Source organism: Astatotilapia calliptera, chromosome 7 (genome assembly GCF_900246225.1).
Source record: "Astatotilapia calliptera chromosome 7, fAstCal1.2, whole genome shotgun sequence".
NCBI lineage: Eukaryota > Metazoa > Chordata > Actinopteri > Cichliformes > Cichlidae > Astatotilapia > Astatotilapia calliptera.
In genome coordinates this window covers 9,181,447-9,198,330 of record NC_039308.1, presented here as the reverse complement: position 1 = coordinate 9,198,330, position 16,884 = coordinate 9,181,447, and the positions used below count along the sequence as shown (strand labels likewise).

Sequence of the window (16,884 nt, the reverse complement as noted above, 5' to 3'; positions counted from 1 at the left end):
GTTCCCTCTATGGCTGCTTAAACTCTTAAAATTGTGCATTCATATCAGTGTAGACATGTGAAGAAAATACAGGCAGAACTAAGTAGATCCAGTTTTCATTCAAAAACATTGGTCCTCATTCAGTATGTGTATGGAAACGTTGTTATTCTGTGCAAACAAAAAACACGTGCACACACAAAATTACAGAAAACCTGTGCAAACTTTGTTCTTACCACTGTGTGTTTGTTAATGACTCTGGATCATGCACATACTGTCATGCTTCTACTTCTCTTTGCAAATAAACAAGTTTACCTCAAGCTGAAGTGGAGAAAGTGATGATGGTGTACGAAAGACGCCTGCATCGCTAAAGCAGGAAAACAGGAGGAGATATGACTAAAGAAACTGAAACAATAGTGTCACAAGTCAGTGATTCATCTGTATTTCATTACATGAATATGTTTGTGTTCTACACACAGATTTAGAACAAAGGATGAAGGTCTGGTTGTTTTAAAAACTCTTAGTAACATTATTATTATTATCATTATTGCTGTTGTAGTTATCATTTGATCATTAATTACATTTCCAAAACACCATGTAATAAAATGATTGATTGATTACAATTAACTTAAAAGAAAAGTTCTGGAAATGGCTTTAAGGCTCCTGTGCTTTCCTGGCTGGCACATCTCTGCAACATTGTGTGCAAGTCTGGCGGTGGAACACGGCACCAGCACTTTATCCTCTGAAGAACCCCGCATGTCTTGGGGTTGTTTTGTAGCATGTCTGTTCTTACAAACTGAGCATTAGTACAGATGCAGTGACAGCTTGTTTCACATTGTTAGAATGATTCTGTTCATAGAGTTTGAGCAGAATTTCTACGTACGTACAGTGATGTGAAAAACTGGTTCAGATCATTAAACAAATTTAAATATAAGACAATGATAACACAAGTGAACACAAAATGCAGTTTCTAAATCAAAGTGTTGATTATTTATGTCAAGATGCGTGGCAAGAACCGGTACCAAATGCAGGATTTGACCATCAGAGTCGGTGTGTTTATTTACAGTGAGAAATGTGAACAATCGTGAAACAGAAGGAAAGAAGTGGTTTCCATGAACGTGCTCCTGACTCCCGCTCCAACACTCGAAATTTACAATTTAAGTTTGTAACAAGACAAGACAAGATCTTCTTCTTCTATAGACATGTTCCCTGTTTAATGGTGCGTTTGGCACCAAACTCAGTATTTAGATCCAGCCGTCAGTAAAAGTGTTTTCACTCACTCCCAGCAGAGGGCATGCAGACATCTCACCTCTCATCTTCATCTTCAGTTCTAAAACAAGCTGAATAAGATTGATGATGAACTGTCCTCCTGAGGTCTTGGCCTTCTCTCTGTCAGTCAGATTAATTGTGTCTATTGACAGTGATCAAATCCAGCACACCTCAGAGCTCCATTAGAGCATACAAAGACTCAATATATTTTATAGAGTCATTCAATTGTTGATCTGTCCTGTTAACATTATGGATTAACTAATCCCTCTCTCTTTCATCCTTTAATTACATTAAATGAGGGAGCTGTTCATATTTTTAAACTACTATACAAATAATAAATGTCTTTGTTGCCTCTCAGTCTAAGTTTTATGATGATTTCAGGTGATTAAGTTCAGCGTTTACCCTTAATTATGTGTGACTGTCATCACATGCATCATCCACCATTCATGTCACACCCCTGGCTGAAGGGGAAAGACAGAAATGGACACCTCACTGAAAAAATGAATGTATTTAAAAAACAAAGTCAATGTCTGTAATATGTGAAGTAAATAAAATTCAAATAATCCCAAATGACCTGTAAGAATGAGCGATAGAAACCGAGGTTGCAGACGTCCATATATAGTCTCAGTTGAGTAACTAAGCATGGTGACAAATATTGCTCTAAACAAGCCAGATTTGATTGACCTGACAACATTTTTGATTTGTGCATGTAAAGAAAGTCAATTAAAATGAACAAGAAAAAATGAAGAAAATGCCCGTGTTATGTAAGCTTTGGATGAGATGGAGATAATAGCTAACACATTAATGAGCCCACTCCTGCAGCATGATAAGTATGAAGGCTTAATTTGTTACCCAGATGATTTCAATGAGAAAAAATACATCTCAGCACAGGACACATGAAGGTGCAGCATGAGAAGAAATACAACAGGAGAAAGATGGTGCAGAGATAATCGTGGACCAAGTAGAAGAAGCAGACAGCAAACTGTGAGCAGACAAAACAAACTAAGAGCTCAAAATTGTTGCGCTGATTGAAGAAAAGTTACATTTGGTTAGTTTGGGCTCTGAAGCTCCAGCTGTGTGGTTAGTTGTTTTGAAGATGAAGATGAAATTAGTTCCAAAAAGAATTGGAGAAATATTATATGTGAAAGTGCAGAAGGCTTTAAAGATCTGGGTGGTTTATTCACAGCAGAAAAAGAAAATAGGATGATCATGACATGATAATGTGGCAAAAAAATGTCTTGTTTCCTTAATCAGCACGACAGTTTAGGTCTCAACTAAAAAAACTTGGAAATGGGTTGCCTTATGCTCAGTGTGTTAAATGTTTAGTCAGTTCTCAGCAGTCTTCCATTGTAATGGTACATTTAATTAATGTAGTTTATTTGAAGAATTGTAGGCCTTAGTGAAATGGAGACACAGCTCCTAAACTCTGAAGACAAACATAAAAAAAAAGACAGCTTCTGAAGTCGTTCAATGTTGCTTAGCCCTTTGAACGACAGGAAATACAATAACAAACGTAAAAGAAATTGTAATTTAAAAATAATAATTTCATTTGGCATCTGTTGAATTTGTTGTCACAACGTCTTAAAATGGGTGGAAGTAAGGGATTTTTAAAATTTTATATCAGGAAAAAAAATTATGTTTAGACATGAAAATTCTTTCATAAATGAAGCTGATAAAAAGTTGAAGGCAGTGCTACACCCAAATGTTCACATTGTTTATGGAAACGTGCCAACTTGGTTTAATCAGTGTGAAAAGAGAAAATGGGATGATCCACACAGTAATGAGTCCAATGTATTATTTTCTTAATCAGCAAAGTAGTTTTGGTCTGTGCTGATATCTTTGGAAAAAACTTTTGACTGATAAGTTGGGATTTAACATGATAAACTTACAGTAGATAACAAAATGTACCACTGGAAGACAGGAGACATTGTTGCTGTAAATGGGCTTTTGTACATCTGTGTTAATATTCCATTAAACCTCATTCATGATTTATGGTCAGTGTTACTATTAAGTGTTCATATTTCTTTAATTCTCTGATTAATTATGTGTTACTCAACATTAAACTAAAAATAATTGTAGTCATAGAACAAGACGTTTTTAATTGTAATTTATTTATTTATTATTAACCCTCTGGGGTCCAGGGTATAATTGGCCGCTTTTGACTACTTTTGATTTTACCTCTATATTTCACCTTTAAAATATGTTTTTCTTGCCTTGTTTGGTATCATTATTTTCAGCACAACCTCAAATATCTGAAATTTGAGTTATTTTTTCATTTTGGTATACTATATTAGCACAGTTGATCTAAATTCAGACAAAAAATTCAAAATCAGAGTACAAAAAAGTTGTATTTTTTACTGTAAAACCCACAAACATGTTTAACAAATGATTTTCATAACTTGAAATGCAAATACAAATTGTACATTTCTAAAAAATTATGCACAAGTTTTGCAAACAACAAAGTTATATGGTACTATTTACCTAAAAATGCAGCCAAGGCCTCAGGCGTTTTTTATATAACCAAAATCTATTTACAGAACAATCAGGTGTGCTGCATCAAATAAGAAGGCACACAAATTATTTGTGCCAGTCCAAAAAATTTAGTTTGTGTTCAGTACAGAGGCGGAGCCAGACATTTGAAACACCCAGGGCTTAGCCCTAAAGGGTAGTATGTGGGATTTTTTTTTTTTTTTTTTGGGGGGGGGGTTAGAAATGACTGAAAGATTAATAGGCTCTGTTTTGAGTTTTGTTCAAAAAAGAATGACTTCATATAGGAAAAAAATATATCACATATGCAGGACACCTTAAACTAGTTTTTTAATTAAGCAGCAAGGCAGAACAAAATCAGGGCTGTATCAAGACACAGGGACTAAACCCCAATTCAACCAGACCCAGGACTGATCCGGAATTAAAATAGGACTACAACAGTTCAAAATCAGGACTACTGAGGACTTAACCAAGACAGAACAAGAATCAGAACTAGATGATAATAGAACTAAAAATCATCATAGACCTGCACTACACTTATTTTTTAATTCTACCAAAGTACACTATTTAGATTGAGAAAAGTTTATATAATTATTTAGCCTTGTTGTGCAAACAAGCCTGCATAACTTAATAAATATAGAATTTGAAAAATAACAAACCTAAAAAGAAACACTAGGTACGAGATACATGAGTACCTATGATACGGTGATACTTTTGGTAAACAATCATTTGACTAAGGCTATGTCCACACGTACCCGGGTATTTTTGAAAACGCAGATTTTTCTATGCGTTTGCACCTTTCGTCCACAGGTAAACGGTGTTTTTGGTCACTGAAAACGGAGATTTTTAAAAACTCCGGCCAGTGTGGATATTTTCTAAAACTCAGTTTTTGCATTTACGTGTGGACGAGAAAAATGCAGAAAACGCAGCGTCAAAGATGTGCGCCTTTTTTGACGTCACAGTGTGCGCCACGTTATTGTTTCGGTGAAATGAATTTCTACAATACTGTTACTGTTAATTGTAGCCTCTGCAGTGTTTAAATGCTTACATATACACACACAGTTACTGTCCCTCCACACATACGACTGGGTTCTGCTTCTATGCCCCAGCTTTGTTTACTTTTTGCCACCGAGGCTTCTAGACTTTCTGATTGGCCAACATTTCTACACGGTTAGGAATCTAGCGCCATCTCCTGCTTTGGCATGTTCCTAGCAGCGTTTTCCTTCATTTCTGCCTTTATGTGTGGACGGGATTATTTTTTAAAACGAAAGATCTCCGTTTTCAAAAATACCCGGGTACGTGTGGACGTAGCCTAAGAGGTCTGTCTCACCTGCTCTTGTTCCATCTCTGTTCTGTCCTCATTCTCCTCTCTCTCACTCTCTGTTCCTTTCTCTCCCTTTTTGTGCTGACAATCATCAAATATACAGTTGAAACCAGATATTTACATACTCTTCAAATAAAAACACTTTTTTAATTGTAACATCAAATCAGACTAAATGTTTATTTTTTTTAGATTGATAAATATAAAAAACGTATTTGTTAACTTTAAGAGTAAAGAGAGAAATTGTCTGTATTTCTTAATTGTAAATGGCACCAAATTGTATTCAAAACTGAGCCACACTTATGGAGCTCCACAATTCTTTCCCAGGTGTTTTGGTTGATATCTCTTGATTTTCCCATTTCAGAGAAACAGGCTCTGGCTGTGTCCCAATTAAGAGACTGCACGCTTGAAGTACGCGCACTACTATGTACGGTGCGTACTATGAGGACGAGAATAACCGGACGGACCAGTTGCACGAACCAAAACATGCTAACAAGTGCACTGGGACTGGGAGACACTTCAAAGAAGTGGAAGCGGGGCGGCCAAAGAGTAAACTTTCAAAAGTAAGTTCTGAATATTATGTCACTTATTTATGTGCAAATGTTTAATAATGAAGAACATTAAAACATTACTGTTGGCCACATGCCGGCAAAGTTATGTGACATTAGCGATGTTTGTACTTTCAGCATTTACTTTGTTTTAAAGCCTTTACTTTATACGCCGTTCGATAGTTGACCTTAATCTTACAGAGAATCTGATGATTTTGTGGATAATTAAAGTCAGTCATATATCCACAAACACAACAAGCTGAAAGTCAGTGATGCTGCTCGGTTTGCAGTCCTGAATATCACTGCACAAGCAGGATTCACTGCACTGTTAATGTTAGCTATGTTATATTGCTGCCTCTGTTCAGTGGTGTCGAGCCAAACTGACTTTAACGTGTGTTTGAACGAGCTGACGGTTCACTCGTTAAGCTGAAAGAAAGATGCTTTAATCACAGGAGTCACACATGTGTCCACTGTACCATCTGGGAACTCTTCTTGTTTAGCACTTGTAATAACACAAACACTAAATCCTCCTTCTCTTGTGCTGTTTTGTAGCAGTGTGTACACCTGAGACTGTCACCTGTCTGTCTGTCCTGCACTCTCTCTCTTTTTCTTTTTCTCTGATTGTGGAATAAAAGTATGAACATGTGTTTATAAGTTACACTTGTGTTTGAATCCTGCAGCTTATCACACATTTGATTTCCATATGTGACAACTGCAAGCAAGGGTGTAGATTTGGTTTTGGCATTGGTGGGGACGGATGATTCAACCACTGAACGCTGCCCTGTTTCCTTTTTTTTCCTTTTCGTCTTTGCTTCTTGATAAAACAAAAAAAAATGGAGAAATATACTTGCCTACATATGCTATTCTACATGCTTTTAAACCATTTAAAATGACAATTCATAGTTTTATATGTGAATTATATAATGTTAAGTTTCCCGATTCTTTTGTCCCCATGATAGAACAGAGAAAACCGACTCATAGTGTGTTAAAACATTTATATTTCTTTTTATTCAATCATCTTCTGGAAGAGAGAGACCCCTGCACAACTCAAACGCCAGTTGCAAGAGCTCTAAAATTTTTAGCTCAACATGTGTCTTATGTGGTATTATTTCTGTACTTCAGACGTCACACACAGTTTCAAACATTGCTTATATGAAAAGTTCCTCCTTTCTGTGTCTTTATCTATTAATATGCCTGTGCACTAAAACTTCCTGTTTTTTAGTCTGGGTGATCACTTTGTGAGTCAAAAGTGGCCTTGCTCTACAAGCCTTCATTATTAAAGCACATAAAACAATATAATAGGAAAATAAGGATACCAAGGATATTGATTTCATGACAACAGTCATGAAAATAAAAGAATATGACCTTAAGGACTTAACAACATTACTTCAGTTATACTACACTAACATCTCTTATACATTAGCACTAAGGGAACACTGAATGACCTGGTGGTTTTTGTCCATAAAACTACTCATCTAAGATTACCACAAAGTAACAGATCTCTTAGCAAAATTATGCAACCTTTTAGGCACACTATTGCCCCTATCAAGTCAGTGATCTGGGATGTTTTACTCTAAACATGAACTACTGTTACAGCAACAGACATGGACTACTGGTGTCCCACACAACAACTCAATGTCCACTATGTGAAGGAGCCAAACACATGCCTTCTCCTCTCATTAACTGAGATAAACTGCTGGCATATTTGTTTTACATCTATACTGTCCAGTCTCTCCTGGTGGACATGGCAACACGTTATTCATGGTTACATACAATTTTAGACTGATGTGGGCCAAAGCCTGCCGGGAGTTTGCTGTTCTCCCCGGTTCAGGTATTTGAAGTTTGCACAGCTACGTTCTCGCCTAGAAAGACTAATAAGAGGGACACTGAAATTCGGGATTGTCCGAGAAAAAACGGGAGGGTTGGCATGTATTGCCTTGCATAGCCTGTAACGTTATTATGATGGACAGGTTTTATGAGTGAACTTGACTTTAAGTCACTTACAGGTTTCTTTGAAAAATAGAAAAAATAGAAATATATATATGGTGGATACAATCATGCATTCCAGATGCAAGAATCCATTTGAACTAGCCACTCAGCAGTCTAAAAGCAACACACACTTACACACCTTGGAGGGACGAGAAAGAGAAAACACACTCTGATGTAAGAAGCCAAACATAAAAACAACAGACATTGATTTTTGATCATAACAGCATTCCCCCAGGGATCAATAAAGTATTCTGATTCTGATTCTGATTCTGATATTAAGCATGTAAATATGTTACTTGTTTAGGAGATTACAGTGTCCAATTAACATATATTATATATGACCATGTGATAGGATGTTAGGTTGACTTTCTGACTTTACATCATGAAGTCATCGGTTTGTCTGCTTCATCTCCTCCTCTGCATGTATAAATCTTTGTTGGCAACAAATCTTATAGTGTTGAAAAGCCTGTTTGTTTACCTTGAAATGATGCCACATTTGTGTAGAAAATGCATTTGTGGGTTGAGCAGCAGTGCAACATATATGTGTGTGTGTGTGTGTGTGTGTGTTGTTGAACCGATTTCTTCGGCCTGGTCCCCACACAGGGACCTCCAGAATGGGGAAAAACAATAAAACAATGCACCACATTTGATGAAGTTCAATTCTGAGACACAAGATGGCAGTAGTGAGACTGTTATGACAGTTTAAGTTCAGATTTCCACAAAATCACCACCTTGAGTGATTAATAATAGCGACTATTTCTACTACTACCACTACTACTAATAATAACAAAAAAAAAACCTACTATATTGTTGTTGTTGTTGTTGTTGTTGTTGTTGTTGCTGCTGTTGTTGTTGCTGCTGCTGTTGTTGTTGTTTTTTGCAAGTTCTTTCACATGACTCTAATTATTGTATGTATGCCTAGATGAGAAATTGAACCAGCTTTATATGCAGTATAGATTCTCAAAAAAAAAGAGGGGATTCAAGAAAGTTTTTTACAGAATAATGTTTTTAATGCTTTGTCAATGTGGTGATGAAGGAGTGTTGGAGATTTAGTGTCTCTGTCTGTTATATAACAACAATAACAAAAAAATAATGTGATTAATTAGATTAATCAACTAAAGCTATGGAATAAACACAGCAAAACTGATTTCTGATCTGATGCAAGGAAAAAATGCAAATTCTCAAATAGACATATAAACATAGAAATATGCAGCACTTGCTTTCCCCCCACTGAATGCTGCAGCTTGTCCAGGTATTTAAATTTATGGCTGTTATAGTACAACTTGAGTTCAGCTGCTCCAGATGTTAAGATCAGTGCACCTGAAAGAAACTTTTGGTGGACAACATCAGCAGATTCTACCAAGATTTGAAGTCATCTGAAGTTTGGTGCCAGATAGTCACGTAAAAACATGAAGTATAGGGGTTAGAGGACAAAATGATGATTGGAGTTCATGCAAAGCAACTTTGAAGCCATGAAAGAGGTGTAAAAATACTACATTGCACTATCTGATCACCCATAATATCTGAGTGACTCTCTATTCATACACAAATGGTGTAAATCATTAATGAAGAGGCCTGGATTAGGAAAATAATTCATCAGCTGTAGAAGTCATTTTAAATGCAATGTGTTATTTAAGTTCTTCTGCATTATAATGGAATACAAAAATAAGGTAATATGATATGGAAATACTCCATACTCAGAGTTCTTAACCTGAGCTGCAAAAAATCTTAATTATGTTTGGGTTGCTTTAATAATGCTTAAAAAACTGTGCTGTGTATTTGAAACAGTTGTTTTACATATGATATGCTGAATGATTCATTGACTCATTGAGGAATGAGTGCACGGGAGCTTTTGCAGAGCAAAGAAATCAACATTGTCTATTATGAACACAGCTGCTCATTTTCTACTCACTGTGCTGCCCATTCCAAAAAGCGAATAGTCAGTGGAAATGCAATGTCTCTTTAAAAGGTAAAAGCAGTTGGAGTCCATCATAGCTGTTTTGTTTTTCTGATGTTTAGCTGCAAATTATTATTATTATTAGTAGTAGTAGTATTAGCATTATTAAGATGGTGGAGAAGAACTCCCCTACTGGTGGAAGAGGCCTCTGGCAGAATCACACTCAGGGATAGGCAGTCATCTGCACTTTACATCAATCATCACTGACCTGTTATCTAATAAGACTTTAACCTAGTGACTGAGACCATAAACTCCACAGGAAAGTGATTACTGAGGTCATAGATCAAGGGAACCAAGTGCCATTTTCCAAAGATTTCCTTCCAGCTTATGAATGCCAAAAACCGTAATTTTCCATAGTTTAATTGACTGTGGCTCTGAAAGTAAAGTTGGTTGCCTATTAGTTGGAGAGTGAGTAAGTGTGTGATTGTTGGAAAATAGCTCTGCATGATTTGTGTGTGTGTAAATGCGTAGAGAATGTGGCTTTTAGTAAAAGCATTTTGAATGCTCGGTTGGAACAGCAAGTGTACCAGTCTAGGGTACCAGTTTAGGGTGGTGATTAGTGCTGACGCTTCACAGCAGGAAAGTTCTTGGTTACAACAAGTATGTAGGTTCCCTTCAGGTAATCTTTCACCTGTAGTCCAAATTCATGTATGTTATGTTAAATGGAAACATTAAGCGTTTAAATTGTGTAGAATATACAGAATAGAATATTATTTTATGGGTAAATGTGACTGTAGTATTTTAATGCGCTTTGAGTTGTCCATAAGACTAGAAAACGTTATATAAATGCCTGTCTACTCACTCGCCCTTCCATAGTAAGTACAAAATTAACGGTAAATGGAGACCTATAAAGATTATGCTAATCATGAGTACCACATTTTTTATTCTTGGACACTTTTATTCAGTTAAAATAATCCTCATACATCTTCTGCTGTCTAAAGCAAGACATTTTATCTCCCTTCTTTTCCTTTTTAAGGCAACTTTCTTCTGACTGGCTGGCCCTCATAAACAGCGTGAGCCTCTTGAACACCAGGTAGGCTGGGTGGGCGGGGCTTCTGTGCTAACTGCAAGAGCTGGGTGCTTGAGATGACCATATTGGCGATATCTTCTCTCCGTGATGTCACACAGATCTCACTGCTTGAAACTGAACATTAAGAACAGTCTGAGCCCAAGCTTTGGCTCACAGATATTACATGTTCATATAATGAACTCATTATTTGATTATCATATTGTATAATTTTTCTATGATAGAGAATAAGTAAAAACATAATTGGTTCCTTTTAAGGTCCATGCAATAGACAATGTTGCAAAGTGTTGCAAACTTCACTTGTATCTATAATTAATCAGATAGTGACGGCAAAGTCTAATGTATAGTAAACTTTTTGGGTCCACCTTTATCCATTTTATTGATTTAGAGGCAGAACGGATCATCTTGATGACACTGGGTGGAACTTAATCTCTTGTATGTATAGCAAAAAATTTAATTTTGTGTAGTAACTTTTTTGTTCTTGTAGCAATCATGTGTGTTTTGTTGCCAGCTGTATCTACACAGTATGCATGGATATGTTTTGCCCACGTGAGAAAAATCATGTGTCTGTTAGGAAATAGGAGTTTCTGCAAGCTCGGCCAGTAAAGGGGAGGAGGACCTCGCTGCTTCAGCCATTCTGCGCCTGTGTGTTATTCTGGGTCAACCATTTCCCTGGAATGTTCTGCCTGCTGCCAATGACAAGTCACTACAAAGGAATGCACACACAACAGCACAGAAACACAAGGATGACTTAAAAAGGCCTGAATATGAGGACATAGAGCATTTCTCCTGTGACTGCAACCACTGGCAACACATCCAGAATGCTTCCTCTATTTGGCACTTAGAGGCATAAATGTTCCAAATGATACCTACAGTTATGAAATAGGTGTATACAGTATGGATAACCATTTGTGTTAACGCTACAGAATGCTCCCATGAGGATAATTAATTTGATAAGAGGAATGGTTTTAGAGAAGCAGAAGTACGTGTTTTTACCAAAGGCAGAGTATAGCACTGCTTTACCCTCTGTCTCCTCATCCTCCCCATCAACAAGCTTTTTTCATTCCTCCCCGAGCACAGATTGTTGCAGCAAGGATGGCTCTTCTGCCTCACATTCAAAATGGGCTTAATCCTTCAGCCGTATACATTGTCAGATTTGTTTGTGTAGGCAAAGGAATGTGTGTAGGAAAAGGAGGTGTTCTTTGACATTGTGAAGTGACTGCAGTACACTGGAATTGTATGTGATTGTACTATGCGGCAGGTTGTGGGGGGAGGAAGCAGCAAGGCAGCTGCAGCATGAAAGGTGGAGGTGGTGGTGGGGGGGGGTAATATGGATAGTGTAGAGAAAAATGAAGAAATGGGAAATCTGGGGAACCTGTTTCCAGGGCAACAGAGGTCTGGAAAAATACAGGCAAGCTGGACTTTTTATTCTCCACACTGCACTAGCCCTCTGGCAAGACACTGCAGACACCTCTAATGACTCCAAAACACTCACTGGCCCTGCTGCTAAAATACTGCCAGGCATCAAGTGATATACGCACCTTTTCTTAGTGTGTGTGTGTGTGTGTGTGTGTGTGCATGCTGCCTAGGAGCCAATACTGTCAAACATGTGCATTGCAGGTGCATGTATGATGGGAATGAGTGAAAAGCACACGTTGCATGGTGCATGAATCAAACATAAATGATCATTAGCAGGTGACGTCATGGTCGATGATGCCCCCCCCAACTCCCTCCCTCTCGCCACAACACACACAGGCAACATCGCTCCTTTTCGTGTGTAATGACCTGCTGCTCTGGTCTGCAGTCACTCAGCCGCCAGACTTGTAGGAGGAGGGACGTGAAAATGCCTTTCTCTGTGGGAGACAATGACTCTGTGATCTCATGAATATATTAGAGGGTCACTGAGCAATGAGCAAGGTATACAGAGCAGCCATTCTCTGCCTGCCAAAGCACACTGCAAAAACCTATTGTAATTGACTCAGCTGGAGTCATCGTGTGTATTGACACACACGAGAATAGCTGTGTTAATATATAAACACATTAGTTTACCTTTGTGTGTGTGTGCAATGATAATTGCAAAAATGCATTATAAATCGCCCAACTAGCCTCTGCTCGATAATACGGCCATCAAGCAGCTTTGTCTTAATGACACGACTGCGACACTAGTAGCTAAGCTAACGTTGTTTAGCTAACGTAACTACCTACAATCAAGCGGCTTCGTTGTCTGGCAGCTGGAGCAGATACGGGGTGAGTTCTGCGGGCACTTATTATCAGGAATACCGGTTCCAGGAAATTAGTAAGGCGCTTTTATTATCGCGTGAATAATTACTTAGTTAGTTAAACTAATTACTTAATTAGTTTAGGGTAGGAAAATAGAGTGTTACACAAACTTATCAACGCGAGCTAAGCATCCTCCATTTAGCTAACGGTGCCAACCGGCGGCGTGTTCACATCCCTCCACAGCTCTGTTTCCACTTCTCTGCTGGCATTCACAAGACAGCGATACACGGACTTGCTGCTAGGGTCACAACAGCACGTTGCAGCTAACCAATACGGGACTATTGCATTGTTTCCCCCCACCGTTTCCTTGCTTTTAAATCGCCATTCGGAATCAAAACAACCCGAGTTTGATCATCAGTCCAGGCAGGTCGGTGAAACAAAACATCTGCTATTCTCATCTTGTTTTGTTTTTTTAAAGTGACGCTTACACACTCGCGCAGAGGTTGAACTCCTCCACACAATCTATGCTGCTGATTTTTCCTCCCGTTCTGCTGCACGTACATTACAGCCGCATGTTTTGTTTGTACTGCGATACTCTTGAGTTGAGTGCTAGTGTTGATTTGCATGTTGTACACGGCTCTGATTATCACCTTTTATTCACCTTATCATGTCTAAATGTATGTCACCATTAATTTGCAGTCCATTTCGTTAACTGGGTGTTTCGGGACATTTATAGGCATAGGTGGTCGTTGTTGTTGCGTTGCGATTTATATTTCTGAGCTGAGGTAGCCAGTGCCCTGTTTTTTGTTTTGTTTTTCCTTGGCCATGACTTCCTGGATTGTGTGAGGGGTACAATAACATGTTGTTCTGGCATGAAGACAGACTGTTATTTTGGGTCAGCGTTGACATGAAAAGACAGATTCTTACCTTTGTTAACCCCGTTATACGTTCAGAAAAGGCTCAAATGAATATTTATGGTGAAGACTTTTAGCTGCTTTTTCCTGATTTATTTAGTTTTTAAGATGAAGTTGGGCATACATTCTAGTTGGTGACTTAGTGAATGTAATTCAACACTTTTTTTTTTTTACTTGTGTCTAGGATTGTATTTATGCCTAAGGTATGTGTGCTAACGGAAAAGGGGCTAGTGGAATAACTAGTCTAGTACAGTATAATATAGGATAGAAAAAACCAAACAAACAGAAAACATGAGTGAAGTTTGTTTAGGATTGAGTTGCACTTTGTACTCTGGACTATGACTGCAACTTATTGTTTTCATTAGGGGTGCACTGATTGTGAAATTTTTCTCTAGTATTAATGTTTAAAAACAGCTTTTGTTTTCCTTATTGTTCAGTGGAAATAAAAATTTTTCTTTTAGATTTTTTTTTCAAATTACTATAGACCACTCACACTGGTAAATGCCATATTATTTTCTGTTATTCTGATACCAGTCAACAGGCTTAAGGTTTAAGAAAAAAAAGCTTTGAGCTTTTCTCTACACTTCTGTCCAAAATGTTTTCAGGTTGTTGTCACATGTGATGTAGGTGATATTTGGGAAGCTGACACCAAAGATTCGACCTTTTTTTCCCCTTGGAAGTGACAACTTTTTGTTTTCAAAGTTGCTTGTTAGTTAAATTTATCAATTGTTTCATCAGTTGGTATATATGAGGGGAATAATGAGCTTTTAGCTTGTTTTGGAACTGCATTTGTTTTAATACTAAAGACACAAACAGACAAGAGGCATTATTTCTTGTTAAAGTTGGCCCACAACTTCATCTAGGATTGCTGCAGACAGGCAGACACACACACACAGCCTGCTTTACTAGCAGTTAAAGTAGTTAACAATAAACAACAGTAGGAGGAATTTGGAAAGGTCAGTAAAGTTTCCTTCTAAACAATATTGTCACATTAAACATTTTCATAAAGGTTAACCTGGCCAGTGTACACACTGATGTTAGCTGCTTAACTATTAGTAGTTACTAGATCGCCACAAATGTAGTTTCAGGGGCTCAAAAGCTAGTGTACTCCAAGTTCTGGGCCTACACTCTGATAATTCTGAGGGTTGCAGCTGAAGGTTAACTTAAGCTAGTGAGTAGTGGCTATGGCTAATAATAAAAAGCTAATTTTAATTTTGGAGCTACCCAGCAAACATCAGTCGTGTCCGTCTGTAACATTATAATTTATGGTGTTAATTTGACAGGATAACACAACTATTTGTGTCTGAAAGTTATTTCAAGAGGAAAGCTTAGCAACTAGAGCGAAAACTGGTATCTTATCTTACCAGCTTTATTTGATCAGCAATGAAAATGTGAAGCTGAAGTTACTAGAAGCGCGCTTACCTCATACAGTCTAAATATAATCACTTTTATTTTTTGTTAGCGTTAGCATGCTGTCTTCACAGATGCTTGCAAAGAACCAAAGTTGTGTTAGCAGCATAATGCGGTTGTTTTTGTCCTGGATGCCATTTTCCACTTTACCATTTATCTCGTCCTTTTGTGCAATAAAAATAAATATCCATATGTCTCTTTATTTTCCTCCACTGACACACAAAGTAAAATCAGCTGATTGTAGTGAGAGTGCAAGAACTGATAAGTGGGGTCAATAGGCAAGGAACTGTAAACTGGTTTTCCACAACCACCGGTTCTCGATTCCCATTTCTACTCTTCACCACAGTGAGGATTGCAGCATATTAGTTTAACATTGGTATTTGGTTGCTGCTCTGTATTGGCAGATACTGTGAGCAGTGAATGTGAGTGCGAATGGTTGCCTGTCTCTGTGTTAGCCCTGCGACAGACTGGCGACCTGTCCAGGGTCTAGCCCGCTTCTCGCCTTATGACAGCTGGGGTAGGCTCCAGTGCCCCCCGCGACCCTGAAACGGATAAGCGAAAGTGGATGGATGGTAATCTAAAAGTGCTGGCTGAGTCTGCACTTGCTCAACTTACCTGTTTTGTTAGAACAAGACACAGTCAGAGCTTCCATCCCATCTCCCTCTTGTCAGAACCTTTCTTGCTGATGTGCTAAAGAACAACTTTTTCATTTTCCATCTTTGAATCACACATGTTATCCAAGGTAGAGGAAACTTATCTGTGACAATGCTAAATCACTGAAGCTATGTCCACCAAACATGGAGAGCATAAGTTTTCTAGCGAAACTGAAATAAGCACAGTTTTCATTGACAATATTGGACTGCGGCCACAGAATGGCTGTAATGTAAAGGATGGCTGCACATACTAATTGACAGACAAGAAGCTTTATGATACCACTCACTGAGATTTAAAAAACAAAAACAGAACATATATTTTTTTCTTATCAGTGTATAGGGGTGGCGCTTTTTGCATTTTTAAAATTTTGGCTTTGAAAGGTATCATAAGTCTCCAGTTCTTGATCTGAAGGTCAAAGTCCCAGAGACCTTGACCTCAAAGTTAAGATCAGAGGTCAAGTTGTCTAAAAGATCTAGACAGTTGGATTTTCAGATACTGTGAATTAGGAGTCAAATGTGTGTCAAATTGTTAAGTGGCTTTTTTTGGAATTTGCATCAGAGGTTTACTTTCTTTTCAGTTGTGTGTGTGGGAGAGAGAGAGAAGTGAAGTGTTAAATAGGGCTGCAGTTTCTAATTTTTTGTGATGGATTAATAGTGTTTTGTTGAATAGTCCAACTTGCACATTTTCAGAAAAGCAGCAATTATTTGCATTTGACAAGCTTAAATTTATTAATTTTAGGCATTTATGCTTAAAAATTAAAAAAAAAAACTATCTGAAATTTTCTTAAAACGTTCTTAAAAGCAGGAGCTGGAAAGCAGGAATGCAGGTATAGGAGCAGAGGGTCAGTTGTGAGTTGATTGAGTGGCTTTGGTGTTTTGGCTGGCAGTGTGTTGACAGTAACAGAGAAGCAAAGAACATATGGTGAGAAATGAAATGCTGCTAGACATCATTTTGTCATTTCTGTACAGGTAGTCTGTGCTGGTTGTGTTCACATTAAACCTGTGATAAAGTTAGACATCATAGATGTTTCATATTTATTTTTGTGTGGTTTTTGCCATCCAGCTGTAATGAGACAACAATAAGTTGTAAAGTGCTGGAAGTGCTTTTTGATG

General features: G+C 37.8%; 1 protein-coding gene across 7 annotated transcripts in view; it reads left to right on the top strand.

The window, feature by feature from the left end:
- Positions 1–5,507: 5,507 nt before the first annotated feature.
- The window catches only part of LOC113025308 (zinc finger MIZ domain-containing protein 2-like), a 40,064-nt gene continuing 28,687 nt past the window's right edge, over positions 5,508–16,884 (top strand). The window contains exons 1-2 of one of the 7 annotated variants that reach the window (XM_026172915.1): positions 5,508–5,616; positions 10,524–10,580. In XM_026172915.1, coding sequence (XP_026028700.1) covers positions 5,540–5,616; positions 10,524–10,580 — 134 coding nt within the window. In that variant the 5' untranslated portion in view covers positions 5,508–5,539. The other 6 variants (XM_026172922.1, XM_026172918.1, XM_026172920.1 and 3 more) reach the window with 6 other exon arrangements.